This window comes from Pseudophryne corroboree, chromosome 8 (assembly GCF_028390025.1).
Source record: "Pseudophryne corroboree isolate aPseCor3 chromosome 8, aPseCor3.hap2, whole genome shotgun sequence".
Lineage (NCBI taxonomy): Eukaryota > Metazoa > Chordata > Amphibia > Anura > Myobatrachidae > Pseudophryne > Pseudophryne corroboree.
Genome location: NC_086451.1, coordinates 135,729,834 through 135,752,743, shown reverse-complemented (window position 1 = coordinate 135,752,743; position 22,910 = coordinate 135,729,834). Strand labels below are relative to the sequence as shown.

The 22,910-nt window shown below is 43.9% G+C and overlaps 1 protein-coding gene across 3 annotated transcripts in view; it reads right to left on the bottom strand.

Moving 5' to 3' along the window:
* The window catches only part of DRP2 (dystrophin related protein 2), a 253,788-nt gene that overhangs the window by 189,650 nt on the left and 41,228 nt on the right, over positions 1–22,910 (bottom strand). For all 3 annotated transcript variants that reach the window (XM_063936948.1, XM_063936945.1, XM_063936946.1), the window contains exon 2: positions 3,754–3,882. Coding sequence is in view for 2 of the 3 variants with exons in the window: in XM_063936945.1 (XP_063793015.1) it covers positions 3,754–3,849 (96 nt within the window). In the remaining variant the exon portion in view is untranslated. The remainder of the gene's footprint in view (positions 1–3,753; positions 3,883–22,910) is intronic.

Sequence of the window (22,910 nt, the reverse complement as noted above, 5' to 3'; positions counted from 1 at the left end):
GTCTCACCGAGCCGTCTGGCTTCAGTACCACAATATAGTGTGGAATAATACCCCTTTCCTTGTTGTAGGAGGGGTACTTTGATTATCACCTGCTGGGAATACAGCTTGTGAATTGTTTCCAATACTGCCTCCCTGTCGGAGGGAGACGTTGGTAAAGCAGACTTCAGGAACCTGCGAGGGGGAGACGTCTCGAATCTCCAATCTGTACCCCTGGGATACTACTTGTAGGATCCAGGGGTCCACTTGCGAGTGAGCCCACTGCGCGCTGAAACTCTTGAGACGACCCCCCACCGCAGCTGAGTCCGCTTGTACGGCCCCAGCGTCATGCTGAGGACTTGGCAAAAGCGGTGGAGGGCTTCTGTTCCTGGGAATGGGCTGCCTGCTGCAGTCTTCTTCCCTTTCCTCTATCCCTGGGCAGATATGACTGGCCTTTTGCCTGCTTGCCCTTATGGGGACGAAAGGACTGAGGCTGAAAAGACGGTGTCTTTTTCTGCTGAGATGTGACTTGGGGTAAAAAAGGTGGATTTTCCAGCAGTTGCCGTGGCCACCAGGTCCGATGGACCGACCCCAAATAACTCCTCCCCTTTATACGGCAATACTTCCATGTGCCGTTTGGAATCTGCATCACCTGACCTCTGGCAGATATGGACATCGCACTTACTCTTGATGCCAGAGTGCAAATATCCCTCTGTGCATCTCGCATATATAGAAATGCATCCTTTAAATGCTCTATAGTCAATAAAATACTGTCCCTGTCAAGGGTATCAATATTTTCAGTCAGGGAATCCGACCAAGCAACCCCAGCGCTGCACATCCAGGCTGAGGCGATCGCTGGTCGCAGTATAACACCAGTATGTGTGTATATACTTTTTAGGATATTTTCCAGCCTCCTATCAGCTGGCTCCTTGAGGGCGGCCGTATCTGGAGACGGTAACGCCACTTGTTTTGATAAGCGTGTGAGCGCCTTATCCACCCTAAGGGGTGTTTCCCAACGTGCCCTAACTTCTGGCGGGAAAGGGTATAACGCCAATAATTTTCTATCGGGGAAAACCCACGCATCATCACACACTTCATTTAATTTATCTGATTCAGGAAAAACTACAGGTAGTTTTTTCACACCCCACATAATACCCTCTTTTGTGGTACTTGTAGTATCAGAAATATGTAACACCTCCTTCATTGCCCTTAACATGTAACGTGTGGCCCAAATGGAAAATACTTTGTTTCTTCACCGTCGACACTGGAGTCAGTGTCCGTGTCTGTGTCGACCGACTGAGGTAAATGGGCGTTTTAAAGCCCCTGACGGTGTTTGAGACGCCTGGACAGGTACTAATTGGTTTGCCGGCCGTCTCATGTCGTCAACCGACCTTGCAGCGTATTGACATTATCACGTAATTCCCTAAATAAGCCATCCATTCCGGTGTCGACTCCCTAGAGAGTGACATCACCATTACAGGCAATTGCTCCGCCTCCTCACCAACATCGTCCTCATACATGTCGACACACACGTACCGACACACAGCACACACACAGGGAATGCTCTGATAGAGGACAGGACCCCACTAGCCCTTTGGGGAGACAGAGGGAGAGTTTGCCAGCACACACCAAAACGCTATAATTATACAGGGACAACCTTTATATAAGTGTTTTTCCCTTATAGCATCTTAATATATATAATCATATCGCCAAATAAGTGCCCCCCCTCTCTGTTTTAACCCTGTTTCTGTAGTGCAGTGCAGGGGAGAGCCTGGGAGCCTTCCCACCAGCATTTCTGTGAGGGAAAATGGCGCTGTGTGCTGAGGAGAATAGGCTCCGCCCCCTTTTCGGCGGGCTTCTTCTCCCGTTTTTCTGAGACCTGGCAGGGGTTAAATACATCCATATAGCCCCAGGGGCTATATGTGATGTATCTTTTAGCCAGTATAGGTATTTCATTGCTGCCCAGGGCCCCCCCCCCAGCGCCCTGCACCCTCAGTGACCGCTGGTGTGAAGTGTGCTGACAACAATGGCGCACAGCTGCAGCGCTGTGCGCTACCTCATGAAGACTGAAAAGTCTTCTGCCGCCGGTTTCTGGACCTCTTCACTCTTCGGCATCTGCAAGGGGGTCGGCGGCGCGGCTCTGGGACCGGACTCCATGGCTGGGCCTGTGTTCGATCCCTCTGGAGCTAATGGTGTCCAGTAGCCTAAGAAGCCAATCCATCCTGCACGCAGGTGAGTTCACTTCTTCTCCCCTAAGTCCCTCGTAGCAGTGAGCCTGTTGCCAGCAGGACTCACTGAAAATAAAAAACCTAACAAAACTTTTACTCTAAGCAGCTCTTTAGGAGAGCCACCTAGATTGCACCCTTCTCGGCCGGGCACAAAAATCTAACTGAGGCTTGGAGGAGGGTCATAGGGGGAGGAGCCAGTGCACACCACCTGATCCTAAAGCTTTTACTTTTGTGCCCTGTCTCCTGCGGAGCCGCTAATCCCCATGGTCCTGACGGAGTCCCCAGCATCCACTTAGGACGCCAGAGAAAAAGCAAGCAACTGGGCAAAACCATATTGCACTGCAGGTGGAGCTGGTATAACATGTGCAGAGAGATTTACATTTGAGTGGGTTAGATTTTTTCTATGCAGTGTAAATGCTGGCAAATTATGATTGTAGCCCACAAATACTGGACAGCTTTATCTTTACACTGCAATTTAGATTTCAGTTGGAAATCCACCCAAATCTAAATCTCGCACGTTACATCTGCCCCACCTGCAGTGCAACATGATTTTGCCCAGTTGCTTGATTTTTTGCTTTACTTACAATCATGAATCAGGCCCTTTGTATCTATGTTGTTGCTAACCTAGGATTGCAAATAAAATCACAAAGGACAGCTCTAGTGAAAGGAGCTGTCCTTTGCGATGACAGAACTTTGCGGGTTTATGACCCGGGAGTCCCTTTGCTCATGGAGGTACTCTGGGAGGGATTATTAAATTATTATTATTGTTTAACTAGCTGTTCTACCCGATCTTCACTCAGGAGTTTCTTAATTTCACGGGTGTGAATATTAATTAATGTAAAAAATGTATCTCTATGAAGATGTAAATTTTAGACGTCTTAATGTAAGTAAATATTAATCCATGGCTCTTGGTGTTACCCGAGAAGCACCCGTAGCAGATACGGTAAAAAGTGACAGGACCATTTTTGTAGTTTATTATATTCTAGACACTGCAGGTGCAATCCAAATTTTCATCTGTTTGGGAGTTATCGTTCATGCAACGCAAGCCACACATCGCTAATGATGTCATTATGTCAACCACCTTTTCATCCCCTTAGGGGAGGTTTATTAAAATTCTAATTAGGTAGTTTTCCTATTTCCAACCTGAAGAATACCTATGCTACATTTCAGCTTCCTGAAATATCGGGAAGTATGAGAATTAGTGATGAGTCAGTGCGTAAGTGAAGGCTTTCACATTTATATATATATATATATATATATATATATATATATATATATATATAGATTATATGGCGCCCCAGGGGTTCCACAATTCTACTAGATCCCTAGCAGAGAAGATGCAAAAAGAAGCCCTTAAGAAACCCCATCTAGCATGTCCAAGCTGCGGAAAGTATTGCGAGCTTGGTACATTCCGGAAATAAATACACAACTCAGAAAACTGTTTTTCTTAGTTTTGCCCACATTTTGCTTTCAGTACATCCAACCTTGGTATACTTTAAATTCATGATTAATTGTGACCAGTCCTTCGTGCCCATCTCAGTCAACTTACCTGTGATGGCTGACTGGAGGAACTGCTTGTGTTGCTATGATGCCATTGATCAACCAAAAATGAGCAGTCACCTCCTTTCATTACCGCTGGTTGCATCTGTGTAGAAGCTCATATGAACAGCTGGGCATTCTAGATTGAGCAAAATTAATGAAATACACATTCAATTAAAAAATATATCTGATTACAAATGAAAGTCTAGTCTAGTAGATAATTTCAAATGACTGTACTTTTAGGGAGGATTCAATTATTTCCCCCGCGACTGCCTCTAGATGGCACCTGATGGAGCAATTCAATTGTTGCTCCCTTCAGGCACGAGTGACCTGGGTGGGCACAAATGTTTCTTCACGCAGCCTCCTGAGGTGACGAGAAGAAATGTGCAAAAAGTCTGTGATTTTGGTACCCTAAGCAGGACTTCTAGATGGGTGTAACTGCTATAAGTGTAGCTGTCCAATCTACACCAAATTAAGGGCCCTACACACTACCCGACCCCCGCTGTTGCCAATATCGGCATAGGGGGGGGGGGCAGCATCAGCAAGTACATTCACACTTACCAATGTGGCCGGGACAGGCAGCGCCGGCGGGAAGGGGGGGGGGGGGCGACTTGGGGCTGTCGTTAACGATAAAGATCTCGCTTAGATCAGCCATTCTGAGCGAGATCTGTCAATATCTCATCTAGTGTGTATGGGGCTTAAGTCATATAAAAATGAATGGGTATATTCACTAAAACTTTAGCAACCAATCTAGCTGTCATTTATTTAGAATAGTTTTGAAGAAGTTAGCTACAATCTGATTAGTAGCTAAGGGTAACACTCCACTTTTTCTTTTTAGACATTTTTGTTAAGCTTACAGTATCCAACCCTTAAAATAATTATCCTTTCCCATATATACAGAAGGAAGGAAAATTACTTGACGTAGAGGTTACTAGTGACTTAATTTCCTTATCCATGCGGGGGGACGCTCAGCACAGGGCTAGCCCACCCTGCATGTCTGGGCCTGCCCCACTGCACAAGTACAAAAGCATCGCCCAGTGGCGATGCTTTTGTATTTGTAGAGTAACTCCCAGCCAACGCAGCTCCTGCAGCTGGCAGGGAGTTACTTGTAGCTACCAGGGTCGCAGCGGCTGCGTGTGACGTAACGCAGCCGCTGCGGTCCGTTTCCCCGCACGGTCCAGCCACGCCAGCGTTGGCCGGACCGCGCCCCGAAAACGGCGGCCACATGCTGCCATGCCGCCCCCTCCCGTCTCTGCCTGTCAATCAAGCAGAGGCAATCGCTAGGCAATGACGGGTGTCGGACATCTGGCATGTGCTGGCGCACTGCGGCGTATGCAGTTTCAAGCCTGATTGCACCGCTGCGAAAAACTGCAGCATGCGATCGGGTCGGAATGACCCCCCATGTGCACTGCAGGTGTGGCAGATATAACATTTGCAGGGAGAGTCTGATTTGGGTGGGTTATTTTGTTTCTGTGCAGGGTAAATACTGGCTGCTTTATTTTCACACTGCAATTTATATTTAATTTTGAACACATCCCACCCAAATCTAACTCTCTCTGCACATGTTATTTCTGCCTCCCCTGCAGTGCACATGGGGGGTAATTCCAAGTTGATCGCAGCAGGAAATTTTTTAGCAGTTGGGCAAAACCATGTGCACTGCAGGGGGTGCAAATATAACATGTGCAGAGAGAGATAGATTTGGGTGTGGTGAGTTCAATCTGCAATCTAAATTGCAGTGTAAAAATAAAGCAGCCAGTATTTACCCTGCACAGAAACAAAATAACCCACCCAAATCTAACTCTCTCTGCACGTTATATCTGCCTCCCCTGCAGTGCACATGGTTTTTCCCAACTGCCAACACAGATCCTGCTGCAATCAACTCAGAATTACCCCCATGGTTTTGCCCAATTGCTAACAAATTTGTTGCTGCGATCAACGCTGAATTAGGCCTTACATACGGTTATAAACAGTAGGATTGTGAACTGAAAGATATAGATAAAATAGCAAACTGAGGGTTTAAATGGTAGATTCAATAAAACTGATAAAAAGTTGAACTTATTACTTATGAAAAAGCATTTCAGGAGGATTGTGAAAACACCAATGAGCATTGTGTTTTAAATAGATGTACATTGTGTGACAGGCATGTCATAAAATTGAATTACAACCAAAATAAAATGAGCTCCTAAGCATTTAGACTTTGGCACACATATATACTCTTAAGTGACCATGGGAAACCGTACTTGTAAATACATGTAGAGATCATTGGGGGTCAGTCCAAGTTGATCGCTGCGGATCTTCGCATTGCAAGCAGCAGGATTTAGCCAAATGTGCAAACGCGCAAAGTACTGAATGCGCATGTGCAAAATCCCTCGTACGACAAATGTGCAGAAATACAAACGCTTTCTGTGTTCGCAGCTACGCAATGACAAAGAGGGGTGCTGACGGCGGTGTGGGGGAATGGCTTCGCTGGCTAGCGAAAAGGGACGTGAAGGTGGATGTCTTGTGGGGGAGTGAGCTAAGGTCTGCAGGCGTGGTTTTTGCAGCGCCACAATGCTGGCCGTTGCTGGTACACACCAGGCGGTCGCAGCAGAGGAGTAGGTCTAGGGCTGCGCACAGCTAGCGAAAACTTGCTACAGGTGCCTGACATGGCGTAGCTAGTTAATTATTGCCAACAGTACGCAGCTGTTTGAGATGCAAACGCATCAAAACATTGTAGCTCTAGCACTCTCAGAGATGGTATGTACATTTACATTCCCAGGAAATGTTATAATGTTAAACGTTAGTAAATGATGTTAACCTGACAAGCAGCACACGTTTATTATTAGCAAATACATGTGTATTGGCCATGTCCCACATGTCTGGTTTGTGTAGAAATGGTGCTTATTTTATAATTGGGAAAAACGTATTAATTTCTGTAAAATCCCACATATATGCCATGTTTTCTATATTCCAACATTTGTTTTGTGTTTCATATAACAACATTACCAACATAATGCACCCTAACCTATAATGTTCTTACCTGCTGCTTTAGCCAATACGGGATGCGGTCAAGATCCCGCCGGACGGAATCCTGGCGGTCGAAATACAGACGCCGGAATCCTGACTGGCACAATCCCGACATATTCTCCCTCCGTGGGTGTCCAAGGGGCTACATTCCGCTCGCCACCCCTGTCGGGATTGTGTGGTCGGGATTCCGGCGTCTGTATTTCGACCGCCGGGATCCCGTCCAGCGGGATTTAGTACTGATCCCGCCAGTACATTGCTATGGCTGAATTAGGTCAGATGTCAGTTATATTTAAGTTGGCATGTTGCCCATAGTAACCAAACAGCTTTGTGGCCTTATATTGTGTAAGGAGCAACATACATTTTTTCGTGTGTTTGTTTTCGATAAGCAACATGCCATGATTTTATGTAATTAACACAAACATAAAGAAAACCATTTTTATATTTCGCTACAATTAAACTCTTTTCACACACCCACAATAATAAATACACAATTGCACAGCAAAGTGTATGGGCTCAAAGTATTTTTACTAGGTAAAAAAATATTACATAATGGCCCCCATTTATCAAGCAGCTATAAGTTGAGTGGTAAATACCGTTTTCACTCGCCATGGTATAGTGGCATCGCGCTCTTCTATTTAAGAAGAGCCTATGCCACGGCGAGCGAATGCAGTATTTGCCGCGTCAGCGCTGATGTTTACCTTACATCAGCGCTGACGAATGATGTATGTAGGGAGTCTGCGCATGTGCCGGAATATGGTAATTTCCGGCACATGCGCAGTAGTAATTTCCGGACGCAGTGTGATGCATGCCAGGACTGCTGCGGGAGGGGGGAGCCAGAGCGCAGGATGGACAGCGCTGCAGCGGAGTCCTGTCTCTATAGCAACCCGGCAGCTGTGATGTATGCCGGGATTGCTGCGGGAGGGGGAAGCCGGAGCACTGGACGGACTCCGCTGCAGCAGTGTCCTAACGTCTGCCCGGAGCAGACGAGGCCATTATAGGTAAGCGAGCGCTATTTCAGAAATAGCGCTCGTTCTTTAATACACTTTAGCGTGCCGCAGTATAGGGAATATGAAAGGCTAATAGCGCTGCTAGTTAGCAGCACTATTAGCCTTGTTAAATAGCAATTGGTCCCATTTAGCACCAAAAATGAGTTTCCAGCAAGGAAACTCGATAAATGGGGGCCACAGTTTTTAAATGAAACTCACATTTTCACACAAAAACAACAGAACATGGCACAGCAACAAACACCTGCCACTGCACAAAATAGGATGACAGTACCCAGTAGTCAAGCCTCCCCCATCTATTGGCCATCAATCACAAAAAGAGACTGGTGTCATGACCCTGGCTGAGGAACATGTGGGGCAAATTGTGGTAGAATCTGGACACAATACCCAAACTCAACTATCCAGACCACAATATGAAGAGGAAAATGGGACAAGTTCACAGGCTAATGCATCACAGGCTACTAACAAAAAGAGAAGACAGCAAACTCCATTCAGCAGGAGTGAGTTTTTTATTCTGGTCCCACAAGCCATTGATAATCCATTTTAGAACAGAAACAACATGGGTGCTGGAAAATGTGACCGCATCTGTTTTTTTAATTCTTTTTTCTTATTTTTCCACCCGCCTAAAGGGGACGTTGGTCACTGGTTGGTCTGCACACTGACCTTCGAGGGCCCTGCCCAGTGGGATCTTGTTCCTGTGCATAGGTAGGGGATGGTCCAGGGTTGGATTGGTGCCTCCCTGACACTGTGAGCAAGGAGGCCAGCGATGGTCTGTATTCCTTGGCCAATTGTGGTGTTTAGTTGTTGGACTGAGTAGTTGACTTCGCACATGCCTTGGCAAACATGGGTGGTCAGGTCAGTGAGCCAAAAGGACATCTCACATACCTCATGGATCATCTGGTCATGGAATTCGGTGATTCTAACTCCATGACTGGCTATCTCAGCCAGAATCTCCGTGTGAGAGGGTTGGGTTTGGGTACCAGTGTGGGGCTGGTCTGGTGGTATTTCCTGCCCAAAACTGGAGGTGTCACTAGCTCCCCCCTCCTCAGCCTCAGTGAGATGACCCTCCTGTGACTCACTGCGTTGGCCCTCCTGTGCTGTGTTTAAAAAAATAATAAAAATGGTTAGTAATTAAAATTTAAAATAATCAAAAAAACATAAGCGTTCCAGTGCGCAGCCTTTTTCTGCTTCAGGAGGGTCTTGAAGTCAGCCCAACTACATATGTTTTGTGGTTTGGGTAAAAGGAAAAAAAAAGAAACGTAAGTAAATGTGATGCATACTTTTGGAGCACGTCATAGCAATGCTGCTTAAATCTAATTTAATGCATACTATAGTGTTTGACATTGTGGCTAAGTAGGTACTTACCGTCTTCTGACTTCCTGTGGTGTGCGGACAATTGGGCCAACAGTATTCACAGTCTGTGATTTCTCTCCAGATCCGGACCTTGGTCCCAGCACCCATGTTTTTCGTTCCAAAGTGGATTTTATCAATGGTCTGGGGTACCAAAATGTCCAACTCCCTCTTAGTAAATGGGGGTTGTCGTCTTCTCTTTTTGCCTGTGAAGCATCACCCTGAGAAGTATCTTCACCTTTCTCTTCCCTTTGTGGCTGTGTTTGCTGTGTTTGGTTATTTAGGCCAGATTCTTCCTCAGTTTGTGGTACATGTTCCTCAGTCAGGGCCCTCATACCAACCTCTTCTTGTGTTTGTGGGCCAGTAGATGGGGTTTGGGCAGGGGTGGATTGGGAACAAAAAGCGGCCCTGGAAAAATTTGTACTAATGGCCACACATGGGCAACATCAGAGGTGTAAGGTCTAGCCATGGGCCATGGCAGCAGCACCCTCACCCCAAGACTTTGCAGAGAGTGGGCATGTCCAACATCAAGGGGGAAGTTAAAAGGAGATAAAATTAAATATTATGAGCACATTATATGATACACCTTCAGAATTTAGGAAACTATATCATTCTTTAGAAAGATATATTTTCTTGCTTATTACACTAACAGTATCCCAATCACTATTCATTCAATCTTATATGTCAGCCAAGCAGGCAGACAGAGCATACACTAGATCATCTGCAATCACAGGCTAAGTGGCAAAGTCATTTTCATATATGCAAATTATTATTCATTATGTCTATAAATAGGACCATGTGTCCTCAAACAAAACAGGCCCCACAGGTGCATCGGCCCACCGGGACTCTTCCCTGTAAACCCTATGACCAATCCGCCTCTGGGTTTGTGCACTACTGGGATCTGCTCGTTCCTCCTCTGCACTGGCAGGTGTTTGTTGCTGTTGTCTTTGTTGTGCCAGCTGTCTGCTCCTTTGCAGGATGGCCATCATCTCTGCATTCAGCCTGGCCATCTCCTCTTTCACTGATTCATGCTCCATGATGCTGATAGCATGTGTGTATTGCTCTGTGGTGCATTTTTATACCTGCGTATTCACGGTTATGTGGGAATCAGCACAGGTGATGCATACACAATTGTTACATGTGCTTTGATTGCTTACACTATTTAAGCATGTTCTATGCAGCCTGTGTTTATGGGTGTATGCAGGAGTTTCGTCGGTTTGTGAGGTGTGCGAGGTTTCCAGAGAGTTGTCCAGTATTCAAGGTAAGATATGTGTGAGTTTATATGTTTGTAACAAAGGCATGCTTCCAAGCTTCGGAGCATAGAGTAATGTATTTGTAATGTTATGCAGACATGTGTAATTCTGTATAATTGTGTTGTGTTGTGTTGTATGGTAACGTGTATGCAGCATGTCCCAACGTGTTGCATACCTCCCAACTGTCCCGCTTTCAGCGGGACAGTCCCGCTATTCGGACCCTGTCCCGCTGTCCCACCCGCGGGCAGCAGTGTCCCGCGGGCGGGGGGGCAGTTGGAAAAGCCTTTGAACACCCGCTGCTCTGCTCTGCAGAACAGCCGGTGATCACTGAAAACATGCTGTGCGCACGAGCACTGCATGCATTCAGTGCTAGGAGGGGAGCGGGGGCTGCCCAGCTGCTCGGGGAGCGCTGGGCACGCCCCCAAAAGGCAGGAAAATGCCCCGTTTGGCGAGGCCACGCCCATCACAGACGAGGCCACACTCCCTTTTTGGATCGGGAGCGCGAGAGTCCCGCCTTCAGTAACCCGAAAGTTGGGAGGTATGGTGTTGTGCAGTGTTTATTTGTTGTTGTGCGAACGCACAGAGTATATTTTTAAAAGGAGGTTATGTTTTTGTTTTTTTTATGTATTGTATGAAGTTTGTAGTGGTGATGGCCTTCATTGTAATTGTAGTCTGTTTTCCTTTATTTTAATTGGACCAACAGTATATCTATCTGCTTGCAAGTATAAGCCTGTTCTTGCGTGTGTTTTGGGTGTGGGGGTGTTGGTATCTCTTTGTGTGCTTATGTTTATTGTTATTTTCTTCTCCAGGAAGATTAACTATATTATATATTTTTTGGACGGTGTTCCTTTATTTATTTTCTGGGCCTTTTGCCGTTTTTGTGAGCTCAAGTTCATCTGCTGGTAAGTATATGTATGGTTTTTTTTTAAGGTTTGTGTGGTTTGTAGGGATGTGGGTTTGTATATTTGTGTGCTTATGTTGTGTTCTTTTTATTTGTTTCCTTCTCAAGGAAGAATTTTGTTTGTTTATTATTATGGGGAGATTACCCCTATTTTTCTTTTTGGCTGTCTTTTACCTTTATTTTGATTACCTTTAAGCATCTGCTGGTAAGTATATGCATGTTCCTAGGTTTGTGTGGTTTGTTGGTGTTTTTTCCCACTGTATAAGTATATTTGTTCATTGTATGTGTAAGGTAAGTATATGCATGCTAATTGTGTTGTTGTGTTTTCATTTTTGGTGTAGTCTTGTTAGTTGAAATTTTCTTTCCTCATGTTGTTCTACATTAAGATATGGATTATGGTACCGAAGTGTTTTTTTTATTAGGCATATATTTTTTTATTTTATTTTTTTAACACATTGGATGTTGTTTACACACTTTTTCCCCCCAATATTTTTAAGATGCTGGTCGCCTCATATGTAGGATCCGAAGCCGGCCAACCACAACCTGCCCCTCATCCTCGAAGGCAACGGAGGCGTGCAAGGCCTACTATATTCCATACTCGTGTCACCCTTTTTGGTATGCCAGATGAGGTGGTGCGGCGCTATAGGCTGCCCACTCATGTCACCCTTAAAACTCTCTCAATAATAGAGAGTGATCTAGATAGATCAATTCGGCATCCTACAGCAATACCAGCACTGACACAATTCCTTGCTGTGTTACATTTCTGTGCCACAGGTTCCTACCAGCATGTGGTTGGGGTGCTGGTAGGAGTCTCACAGTCTGCATTTTCAAAAATACTGCGGCGCGTAATAGCTGCTTTTTCAGTCAAATTAAGCAGTTCATATCAATGCCATTGGATGTGGGGGCACCAGCTGTGTTGAAGTGGCAATTCCAGGAAGGGGGTAGTCGCTTCCCACACGTTATTAGGGTTGTGGATGGGATACATGTTCCACTTGTGGCACCAAAACATAATGAAGAAATCTATAGGAACAGGAAAATGTTCCACTCTCTGAATGTGATGGTTGTATGTGGCCCATCCCTCCAGATCCTGTCCCTGAATGCCAAGTACCCCGGCAGTGCGCATGATGCCCACGTCATTAGGCAATCAGGGATCTGGCAAAAATTAAGACTGATGGAAGGCCAAGACACGTGGCTATTGGGTGAGTTGTATTGGCATCATGTTATATATATATATTTTACTGATGTTATGCTGAACATATTTGTTACTTATGATTGTACTGTGTTTTTTAAAGGAGATCATGGATACCCTTGCACCCCCTGGCTCATGACTCCTTACAGCACACTCACACCAGGGCTACAAATGACATTTAATTCCGTGCTTACAGCCACTAGGCAGCTGGTGGAGTGCACAATTGGCTTCCTGAAAGGACATTTCCGTGTGCTCCACCGCACTGGTGGTGACCTCATGTATTCGCCGGAAATGGTAAGTAAAATTGTGGTCCTGTGTACAATCCTGCACAATATTGCTGTAAGGAGGCGTGTGGAGTTACCTGATAATGAGGTATTGTCCAGAGAGGATGAGGAGCCAGGGGTTGGCCAGACAAGGATCTGGGGCTTGAACTTGAAGGCCAAGCAAGGACATGCCCTTAGGGCAAAAATAGTGAGAGAATATTTCAAGTACACTTATGTCCTGAACACGTTAGTCTCTTGTTTATGGTAGTATTTATATTGATATTTCTGTAAAGTATAACATATGTGGATGAAGATTTGTATTTTAAAAAATATTACAGAAAATAATAAAGAAAAATTATATGTGTTTGTGTTTTGAGTAGGCTATTAACTTAATGTGAAATGGATATGTCTGGGAATGGATAAAGAAAAACAGAATTGTTGTGTGGTTAAGACATTTGTGGCCTATATCATAATGTTTCTTTAGTTTTGTCAAAACTTGGTTTTTCTTGCTTAACAAAAAATGGGACATTGTTTTATCTTAATGTTAACTTGACATGCAAACCTCTGTGGGGGGGTTTTTCCCTAAAAATCACCGTATACACCTGACCACATTAATACAACAATCCTGGATTGTTTATCTCAGGCATGTCCAAACTGCGGCCCTCCAGCTGTTTAGAAACTACACATCCCAGCATGCCCTGACATAGCTTTAGCATTCTCTGACAGAAAAACTGTGTCAGGGCATGCTGGGATTTGTAGTTTCACAACAGCTGGAGGGCCACAGTTTGGAAATGCCTGGTTTAACTGAATGGTGCTGGCAAATTGGGTGTTATTATTTATTAAAAAGTAAGGTTTTTAGCAATGACATTCGCAAATAGTCGCATACGCAAGAGGAACAAACAACACATTGTTCATATACAGTAAGAGTAATAAAGTGTATGACTAAAGATGATACCATCACATGTGTCGTCCAATCAACAGTTAGCACACAGTATAAATATTAGCCCATGTGAAGAAAACGCCATTGGCACTATGCAAGCTGCCGCCTTCTCAATGAGGGAGCTGTGGCTCCTCACCGCGATTATGGGCCACCGCGAAGGCCACGCGGGGCTGTATATCCCCAACTCCCAAAAGCGTGTGGCCTACGCAGAGGTCCGCAGAAAACTGCGGGCGAAGGTCCGCACCCGTCGGCCCATAGTCCAGCTAGAGCAGCGGTGGTCCAACCTCCGCCGCCATCAGCCCGAATTGCTGGCGCGGCTGCGCCAGCAAATACGTGCAAGTGAGTAATCCACATAAACAATTGTGTTTGCGCGAGTGTGTTTTTTTGCATTTAAATGCTTAACAATATTAGCAAACATCATAACACATAACATAGACCTGTACTGTATGCATATAGACTGTGGGGTTAGGCCATGCAGGACACACTGGGGAATGCAGTGGTAGGGGCCCATGTGTGGGGGTGTGGCCAATCTCCAGAGAGGATGTAGACAGACACCATTTTGGTTTGACAAACAAGTTTCGAGTGCATGGCCTGTGGAACAACCTAAATATATTCTGTAAAACTTACTAATGCAAGCATGATAATAAGAATGCAATGGGTAAAAATGGCCATAGTCCTGCGTAGTCTAAGTTTACAGATGTGTTCTGTATCATTCAAGTGCACAAGCTGCAGCCTGATCCCTCGAGGTGCAGGTGGTGGGGCAAGGCACAGTGGTCCACAGGGTTACTCCCGCGTACTCCTGTGGCCCAGTACATTCCTGTATGTCAGTGAAATTAATAAAAAAATGTTAAAAATATACTTTAGAAAATTAGTACTAAGAAAAACTTAAAAACATAAAAAACAAATGTATATAAACCACAATATCAAATTCGGGCCCAACAAAACCCCCCCATAGTAGAGACATTTTAAAATGTAAACAAACACTCTATACCAAATCAATTGTATTCAAATTATTAATTAGCAAAAACCTAATTCCATATTTGTGTGTTTCTATCACTTTAGGAAGAGCACAAAGGCGGTCCGCAATATTGGAAAGTGAGGATTCCGCACCCTCTCAACAACCCTCCCCAATCAAGCCTCCTCCCCCTCTCAACAAACCACACCCCACCAATCTTCCTCCTGCCCCTCTCAAGCACCTGACCTACCTCATTCAATCTCCTCTTCCCCGTCTCAACCACCCTCCCCAATCCAAACATCCTGGACTTTTGCACACCTTCCCAATCCGATCCTCCTTCCCCCATCCAACTGCCAACCCCATCCAAGACCCTTCCCCCATCCAACTACCCCCCCTTTCAACACCCTTCTCCCATCCAAACTACCCACCCCATTCAACACCCTTCCCCCATCCCAAGCTACCCAGGAGAGTGGGCAGCTGAGGCCCCTGAGGAGGTGGAAGGTGCTCTTCCGGTGTCAGTGGAGAGTAAGTAATTTCGACAACAGAAATGTATTTGTAAGCTGTTTGAAATGTAGATACAACATGTGTTTTCAAATTGTGTCCCTGCAAATGCTGTGCTGAAACACATTCCAAAATTCCCTGTCTCAGCTTATGGATTAAGACATGCTATCACTGAGTCAGGACATGCTTGGATATGTAGTTCTACAGCAGATGTAGAGACGCAGTCTGCTGAGCCTAGGCCAAGATCTGAAATGGTGAACCCTGGCCATTCCAGATGTGGGTGCAGTACACATGCCAGCATGGCCTGCTCTAGTTTTAGCATGTTTTTTTCCCCTCAAATTGCAGGCCATGCTGGTATGTATAGTTCATCAACAGCTGGAGTGCCAAACGCTCTTCAGCCCTGACCTAGCTAGTGACCTGTTAAAGTGTGCTTTGTGCCTTGCTTCTATATTGCGTAATGTGAGTAAATAATTTTGTCTTGTTTACATTCATTACAGATGCTGCGGTTGGAGATCCCAATGTGGGAGTGGCTGAGATCCTTGGCAGGATGGAGCACCACTGCCGTGGTCTACTTGACCAAATTCTTTTGTTAAAGAGATTTTATAAATATATATATTTTTTTCCAATTTCTCAACATTTTATTGGTTACAAAAAATAAAAAGTTTTTGACCCAAATTGGTGTGTTGTGTTCTGTAATAGGTAAAAAAAACAACATATATCTAGAGATGATTCGTCACTTGTAAAGTGTTAAACGGAGGAGTGAAAAATGACTAATCAACTACTAACTGAAACTTAAAAACCAAAGGCTGTGACATGACAGTTATGAGCTGATTGTTTGGTACTTTATCACTCCCCATTTTAACACAGGCTAAACAATAAAGCATATATGGTAAACTGTGTAATGTACATTACGTCAGTCAGGGATTTAACACAATTAAATTCTGTGGTATTGAGCAAATAGGCCTACAAATATTAATAAAATATATATTTGAGGCCTTAATTGCTGATTGTTATTGTGCAATTAGGTCGGCAAACTCTTCATTTTGAAGACTTTGAACACTTAATTGGACAATCACATTACATATCCTTTGCCTAATTGGTTTCTTAATTTAGAAAGGGATGGGATGAAAAATGTACCAACAAAAACCTATCACTGTGCGAATATTTGCAAACTAACGATATCATGTGCAAGCCAACGAAGGAATAGCACATGTACAACAGTCTCCGTGTTGCTAGCGATGCGTTTGGCAGTCATGCGAAGCACAATAGCAAACACCCACTTTGTGCATTGCTGCACGCTCGTTTGCAGTTGTATGTGGTGGGAGTGTGTTTGCAATCGTGCGATGTGCTCGCTGCTGTGCGAACACTGCTTGCGTGCGCATCACATAGCGAACAGGTCGGAATGACCCCAATGATTGTGTCTTATAACTAATGCTGGGAAATTATCCCATTTGATATCTCTGATCCCCCCCCCCCCCCAAGTATTTAACAGTGATATATTGGGGGTAGGTGCAATCAGGGAGACTGGTAGACTCTTCAGGGAGTCAGGGAGATTGCTACTACTTCAGGGAGTCTCCCTGACATTCAGGGAGAGTTGGCAAGCACGACTTGAGAGTCCTGTGCAAATTTCCAAACTCTGCAACTCTGTACAGTGCATGTGTAGTAACCCTTTCTTGAGCATATTGTGAGAAGACTCTTGACTATGAACTCTGGTGTGGGATGATCTGTGTAGGAGGATTTGTTATGGTCTTGGAATGTATTACATTAGAGGTTGGCTGTGAGGAAAATTTGTGACACTTGTATTCTTCTCTTGCTCCTCCTCTCCTGTTTTCATAGAGATGCCAGCGTCACTTGGATTTCTGCAGCCTTTTGCTTTTGTATGTATGGTCACAGTACTCATGACTTCTAATATGCCTGTAGTTTACAGTAAGAAGTACATTACCCCATATTGTTATACCCAGGCTCTGGTGGGCATTTATGGGCCAGCTCACACTAACTTGCCGCTGATTATGTAGCAGACATATCAATTGCTGCATGTTTCCCCCTAAATACATTTTATCTGTTATCTTTGCTTACCGTGGCATGAAATTATTTGCCCCATTTTTTTAAAACTCTCTTGCTGGAACAGTGATGCAATAAGAGGACATCCCGGCGAGGAATAAACAGTAAAGATGAGCGGGTTCGGTTCGTTGAGATCCGAACCCCCCCGAACTTCACCCATTTTACACGGTTCCGAGGCAGCCTCGGATCTTCCCGCCTTGCTCGGTTAACCAGAACGCACCCGAACGTCATCATCCCGCTGTCGGATTCTCGCCAGATTCGTATTTTATATAAGGAGCCGCGCGTCACCGCCATTTTCACTCGTGCATTGGAGATTGAACGGAGAGGACGTGGCAGCGTTCTCTCCCCTGAAAAGCTCCGTAATCTGTGCTCAGTGTGCTGAAAATATCTGTGCTCAGTGTGCTGAAAATATCTAGGTTCTCTGCCTGAAAATGCTCCATATCTGTGCTCAGTGTGCTGCAAATCTCTGTGCTCAATGTGCTGCATTGTGGGGACTGGGGACCACCAGTAATATATACTATTCTATAGCTTCTATACTGCTTGTCAGGACACATGTGTCACAGTTACACCGCTCTGTACTGATATATATATATATATATATATACAGTAATATATATACTATTCTATAGCTTCTATACTGCTTGTCAGGACACGTGTCACAGTTACACCGCTCTGTACTGATATATATATATATATATATATATATATACAGTAATATATATACTATTCTATAGCTTCTATACTGCTTGTCAGGACACGTGTCACAGTTACACCGCTCTGTACTGATATATATATATATATATATATATATACAGTAATATATATACTATTCTATAGCTTCTATACTGCTTGTCAGGACACGTGTGTCACAGTTACACCACTCTGTACTGATATATATATATATATATATATATATATACAGTAATATATATACTATTCTATAGCTTCTATACTGCTTGTCAGGACACGTGTCACAGTTACACCGCTCTGTACTGATATACATATATACAGTAATATATATACTATTCTATAGCTTCTATACTGCTTGTCAGGACACATGTGTCACAGTTACACCGCTCTGTACTGATATATATATATATATATATATATATACAGTAATATATATACTATTCTATAGCTTCTATACTGCTTGTCAGGACACGTGTCACAGTTACACCGCTCTGTACTGATATATATATATATATACAGTAATATATATACTATTCTATAGCTTCTATACTGCTTGTCAGGACACGTGTGTCACAGTTACACCGCTCTGTACGGATATATATATATATATATATATATATATACAGTAATATATATACTATTCTATAGCTTCTATACTGCTTGTCAGGACACGTGTCACAGTTACACCGCTCTGTACGGATATATATATATATACAGTAATATATATACTATTCTATAGCTTCTATACTGCTTGTCAGGACACATGTGTCACAGTTACACTAGATATATATGAGTGACCCAAAATAGCCCCCCTAAGAGTGATTCATCTGTTTTTAAGTAGTGACAGGAAAGGAAGACCGTGTGGGTATACATATATCTATAGAAGCATGTACATGCTTATATATATATATATATATATATATATATATATGTATAAGATTAATATCATTATTATTATCATCACTATTAGTATTATTTTCTCAGTTTCACTAATTATTTTTATATCAACTTCAATTTCAACATTATCTTCAATTTATTATTATTCTTTATGATTATATTCTAGTTTATATTCATATGTATTTTTATTTTTATTTTATTATTTATATTTACTTTTATTTTATTCTTATATTTATTTTTACTTTTATTTTATTTTTATTTTATTTTTTATTTTTTTAATTATTATTTTTATTTTATTATTATTATTATTATTATTATTATTATATATTGTTTTTATTATTATTATTATTTTTATTATTTCGATTTGGATCTATTTTATACTTATTTTTACTTTTATTTTGATTTATTTATTTTTAGTTATCCCATGTCACACTGTTCAGATTGAGACAATAGGATTGAATCTTATTTTCAATGACACATCCTACATTAATAATAATAATAATAATAATTTTATTTATATAGCGCTCTTTCTCCAATAGGACCCAAGGCGCTTAACAGATACATAGCATAATATAGTACAGAAAATAATGAAGTACATTTTCATAAAATACAGAAGCATGAAGATACTAAAAGGGACATTATGGAAATGCTTGAGTAAACAGAAAAGTCTTGAGTCTACTTTTGAAGGATTCTATAGTTGGGGCCTCTCGCACTGTGCGGGGAAGTGAGTTCCTATAGAGTCGGAGCCGCATGACTAAAAGCTCGACCCCCAGATGAATTACGTTAGATTCTAGGTACTGCTAAAAGTCCTTCATCTACAGATCGCAGTAATCGAGTGGGGCAGTATGGGGTCAGAAGCTGTTTCAGGTACTTTGGGCCTTGGTCATGTAATGCTTTGAAACTCAGTAAGCCAATCTTGAAGATGATTCGCCATCGTACAGGCAGCCAGTGAAGGGAGTAGAGGATGGGTGTTATGTGGCTAGAACGGGGCTGGTTGGTTAATAGCCTGGCAGCTGTGTTTTGCACCAGCTGTAAGCGCTGCAATTCTTTTGCTGGTAGACCAAGGTAGAGGGCATTACAGTAGTCTAAACGAGATGATACAAATGCATGTATGACTTTTGGCATATCATCTGAGGGAATTAAGTGCTTGATTCTGGCTATGTTCCTCAGGTGAAAGAATGAGGATTTGATTGTGGCTGATATCTGATGTTTAAGTGTCAAGCCACCATCCAGGACAACGCCAAGATTCCGCACACGATCACTGGTCTGTAATTCTGAATCCCCGAGTGTAAGTCCAGTTGGTTGGCTATGCTGCAGTCTTGTCCTTTGATGTTGCGGTCGTATCATAAGGACCTCTGTTTTATCCGGGTTCAGTCGCAGCCAACTGGCGCTCATCCACTCCAGTAGTTTAGCTAGACAGCCATTTAGGGTTGCTATTGGGTTATCAGTGCCCGGAGCAAAGGACAAGTACAGTTGTGTATCATCTGCATAGCAGTGGTAGACCAGGCCATGGCGCCTGATTATTTCGCCCAATGGGAGCATGTATACTGCAAAAAGCATGGGGGATAGTATAGAACCTTGTGGGACACCACATGGCAATGGCACTGGTGGTGATGAGTATAATCCAGATGATACTCTCTGTGACCTGCCTGTGAGAAATGATTTGAACCAGCTTAGAACTGTGCCATCCAGACCACAGAAATGTATCAGTCGCTCAATCAGAAGCCCATGGTCCACGGTATCAAATGCTGCCGAGAGATCCAGAAGGATTAATATTGAACAGTCACCTCTGTCTTTTGCCATCAGAAGATCATTTAACACACACACCAGGGCTGTTTCAGTGCTATGTCTTCTCCTGAATCCTGATTGAAATGGATCATAAATATCATGGGTTGTTAGGCGGGTTTCCAGTTGATTTGCAACGACTTTCTCAATAACCTTTCCTAGGAAAGGAAGGTTTGATACCGGTCTGTAGTTGGTCATGCAGTCGGGATCTATATTAGGTTTTTTAAGAAGCGGTCTAACAATTGCTTCCTTTAGGGGTCCAGGAAAAATGCCTGTCTGCAAAGAGCATTGAACAATTTTTGTAAAGACAGGACCAATTATATCCATACAACCTATTAGAAGCTTGGTTGAGGCTGAGTCCAGATCACAGGTGGTGGGACGCAAAATCCGAGCAATTTCAGCAGTGTCCTTTACATCCACTGGATCAAAGCTGGTCCATGAAGGCAGGTAGCTTATATTGGCAGGCTTTGTAGTTTGGCACTCCTTTGATGGCACTGTGGAGATTCCAGCCCGGATGGTGGATATTTTATCTGCAAAGAAGTTTGCAAACTCGTTGCATCTTGCCTGGGAGAGGGTCTCATCAGTCTGCAGGCATGCTGGCTTGCAAAGCATCTCCACTGTGCGGAAAAGTTGAGCTGGCCTATTGTTTGCTGCTGTGATATCATTTGACAGGAACTGTGCTTTCTTACGAGTGATTGTCGATTGATATTCTACGTTATGCTTTATTAGTTTTATTTTGTCATCCACTAGGTTAGTCTTCCTCCATCGTCTTTCCAGTCTACGCCCCCTTTTCTTGAGCTCACTAACACTGTTGTCGAACCATGGAGCTTGACGTTGTAGTTTGCGAGGTCTTATACGCACAGGGGCGATAATATCAATTGCAGCCATAACATCCCTATTATAATAACGGACTAGGGAACAGGGATCTTCACAGGCACCCAGTATAGCAGAGAGATCCAGATTTGCTGCAAGAGCCTGGGGAGTCATACCCCTCCTTGGACGATACCTGGTCAACTCCACGGGCAGAGATCTTAATTGAGGGGTTGCAACTGAGAACCAGAGGGAGTAGTGGTCTGATCAGATGACTGGGTTTATTTTTAGGTCAGTGACTTCTAATCCAATCTGAAAGACAAGGTCCAGAGTGTGACCGCTTTTATGTGTGGCAGAAGGAATGACCTGTGTGAAGCCCAGACCATTCATTGTGCACAGGAGGTCTTGGCCAAGGCGTGAGAGCTCATCATCCACCCATGCATTGAAATCCCCGAGGATGAGCCATCTTTGATGTTCCAGAACCAGGCCAGCGACAGTGTCTGCAATTTCTTGCAGAAATATCTTTCCATCTCCAGGTGGCCGGTAAATGAGAAGTACTCTGAAACCTAATCCTGTCGAACTCCGGGCAGCAATGCACTCAAATGAGCGAGTAGTTTCAATAGGGTGGACCCTAAGTTTAAGTTATTTTTTTGAAGCAGATAGCCACCCCGCCACCCCTGCGGTCCAGTCTTGGGTTGTGGATGACAGAGTAGTTTGTTGGTACTGCAGCCTCCAATATAGGTGCTGCATTTTCATCTAGCCAGGTCTCTGTAATACAGGATAGATCTGCAGACATTATCATGTCTCCCTCCCCCCCTCCCCTCCTTAAAGTGATGAAAGGATTGACAGAGTTAATTGTGTCCCACTGTGAGGAATACTCTATCAATTTATCCTCCCCATCCCCAATGCATTATGGACTAATTAACATATGCCCCTCCTTCCTTATGGGCATAAATAGCCCACACCTAAAATGGCAGACAAGGACTCCCTGACGAAGGCCAACACTGGCCGATACGCGTTGGAGCAGCATCATCAAAACAATCACAATAAGCCAAGGACATTCATATCAGAGCCGCACACTAAAGAGTAAGAGGAGGAGGAAAGTACGTGGAGAAAGCCGATAATCATCGAGACCTCACTGCGGTCATGTGATCGGGACAACCCGGAAGTGAGGGAGGACGCCGGACGCAGCTGAAGCAGAGACATCGGAGGAGACCGCGGGCGGAGGGAAAGAAGACAGAGCAGCAGCGATCAGGTAAGGGACTCTGTAGGAGAGGAAAAGGCAAAGCGGATAGCCCTATAGGGCTAGAAGCAGTGTCCTTCTCTCTCTCCAAGACAAACAACCGATCCCCTGTCGTCCAGAGAACCGCGGTGCGCTCACTAGAGCGACATCGGGGTAGATCAGGACATAAAGGGGACACGGTTTGTCCGGAGTCCTCATTACCTTGAGCACTAGCTCTGTCCCAGTCCCCGCACTGCAAGTGGTCGCTCAGGGGTACCCCACGCCTCATCTACTGGACTCCATTCTTATCAATAAGACATTCTACTTATCATTATTGCTA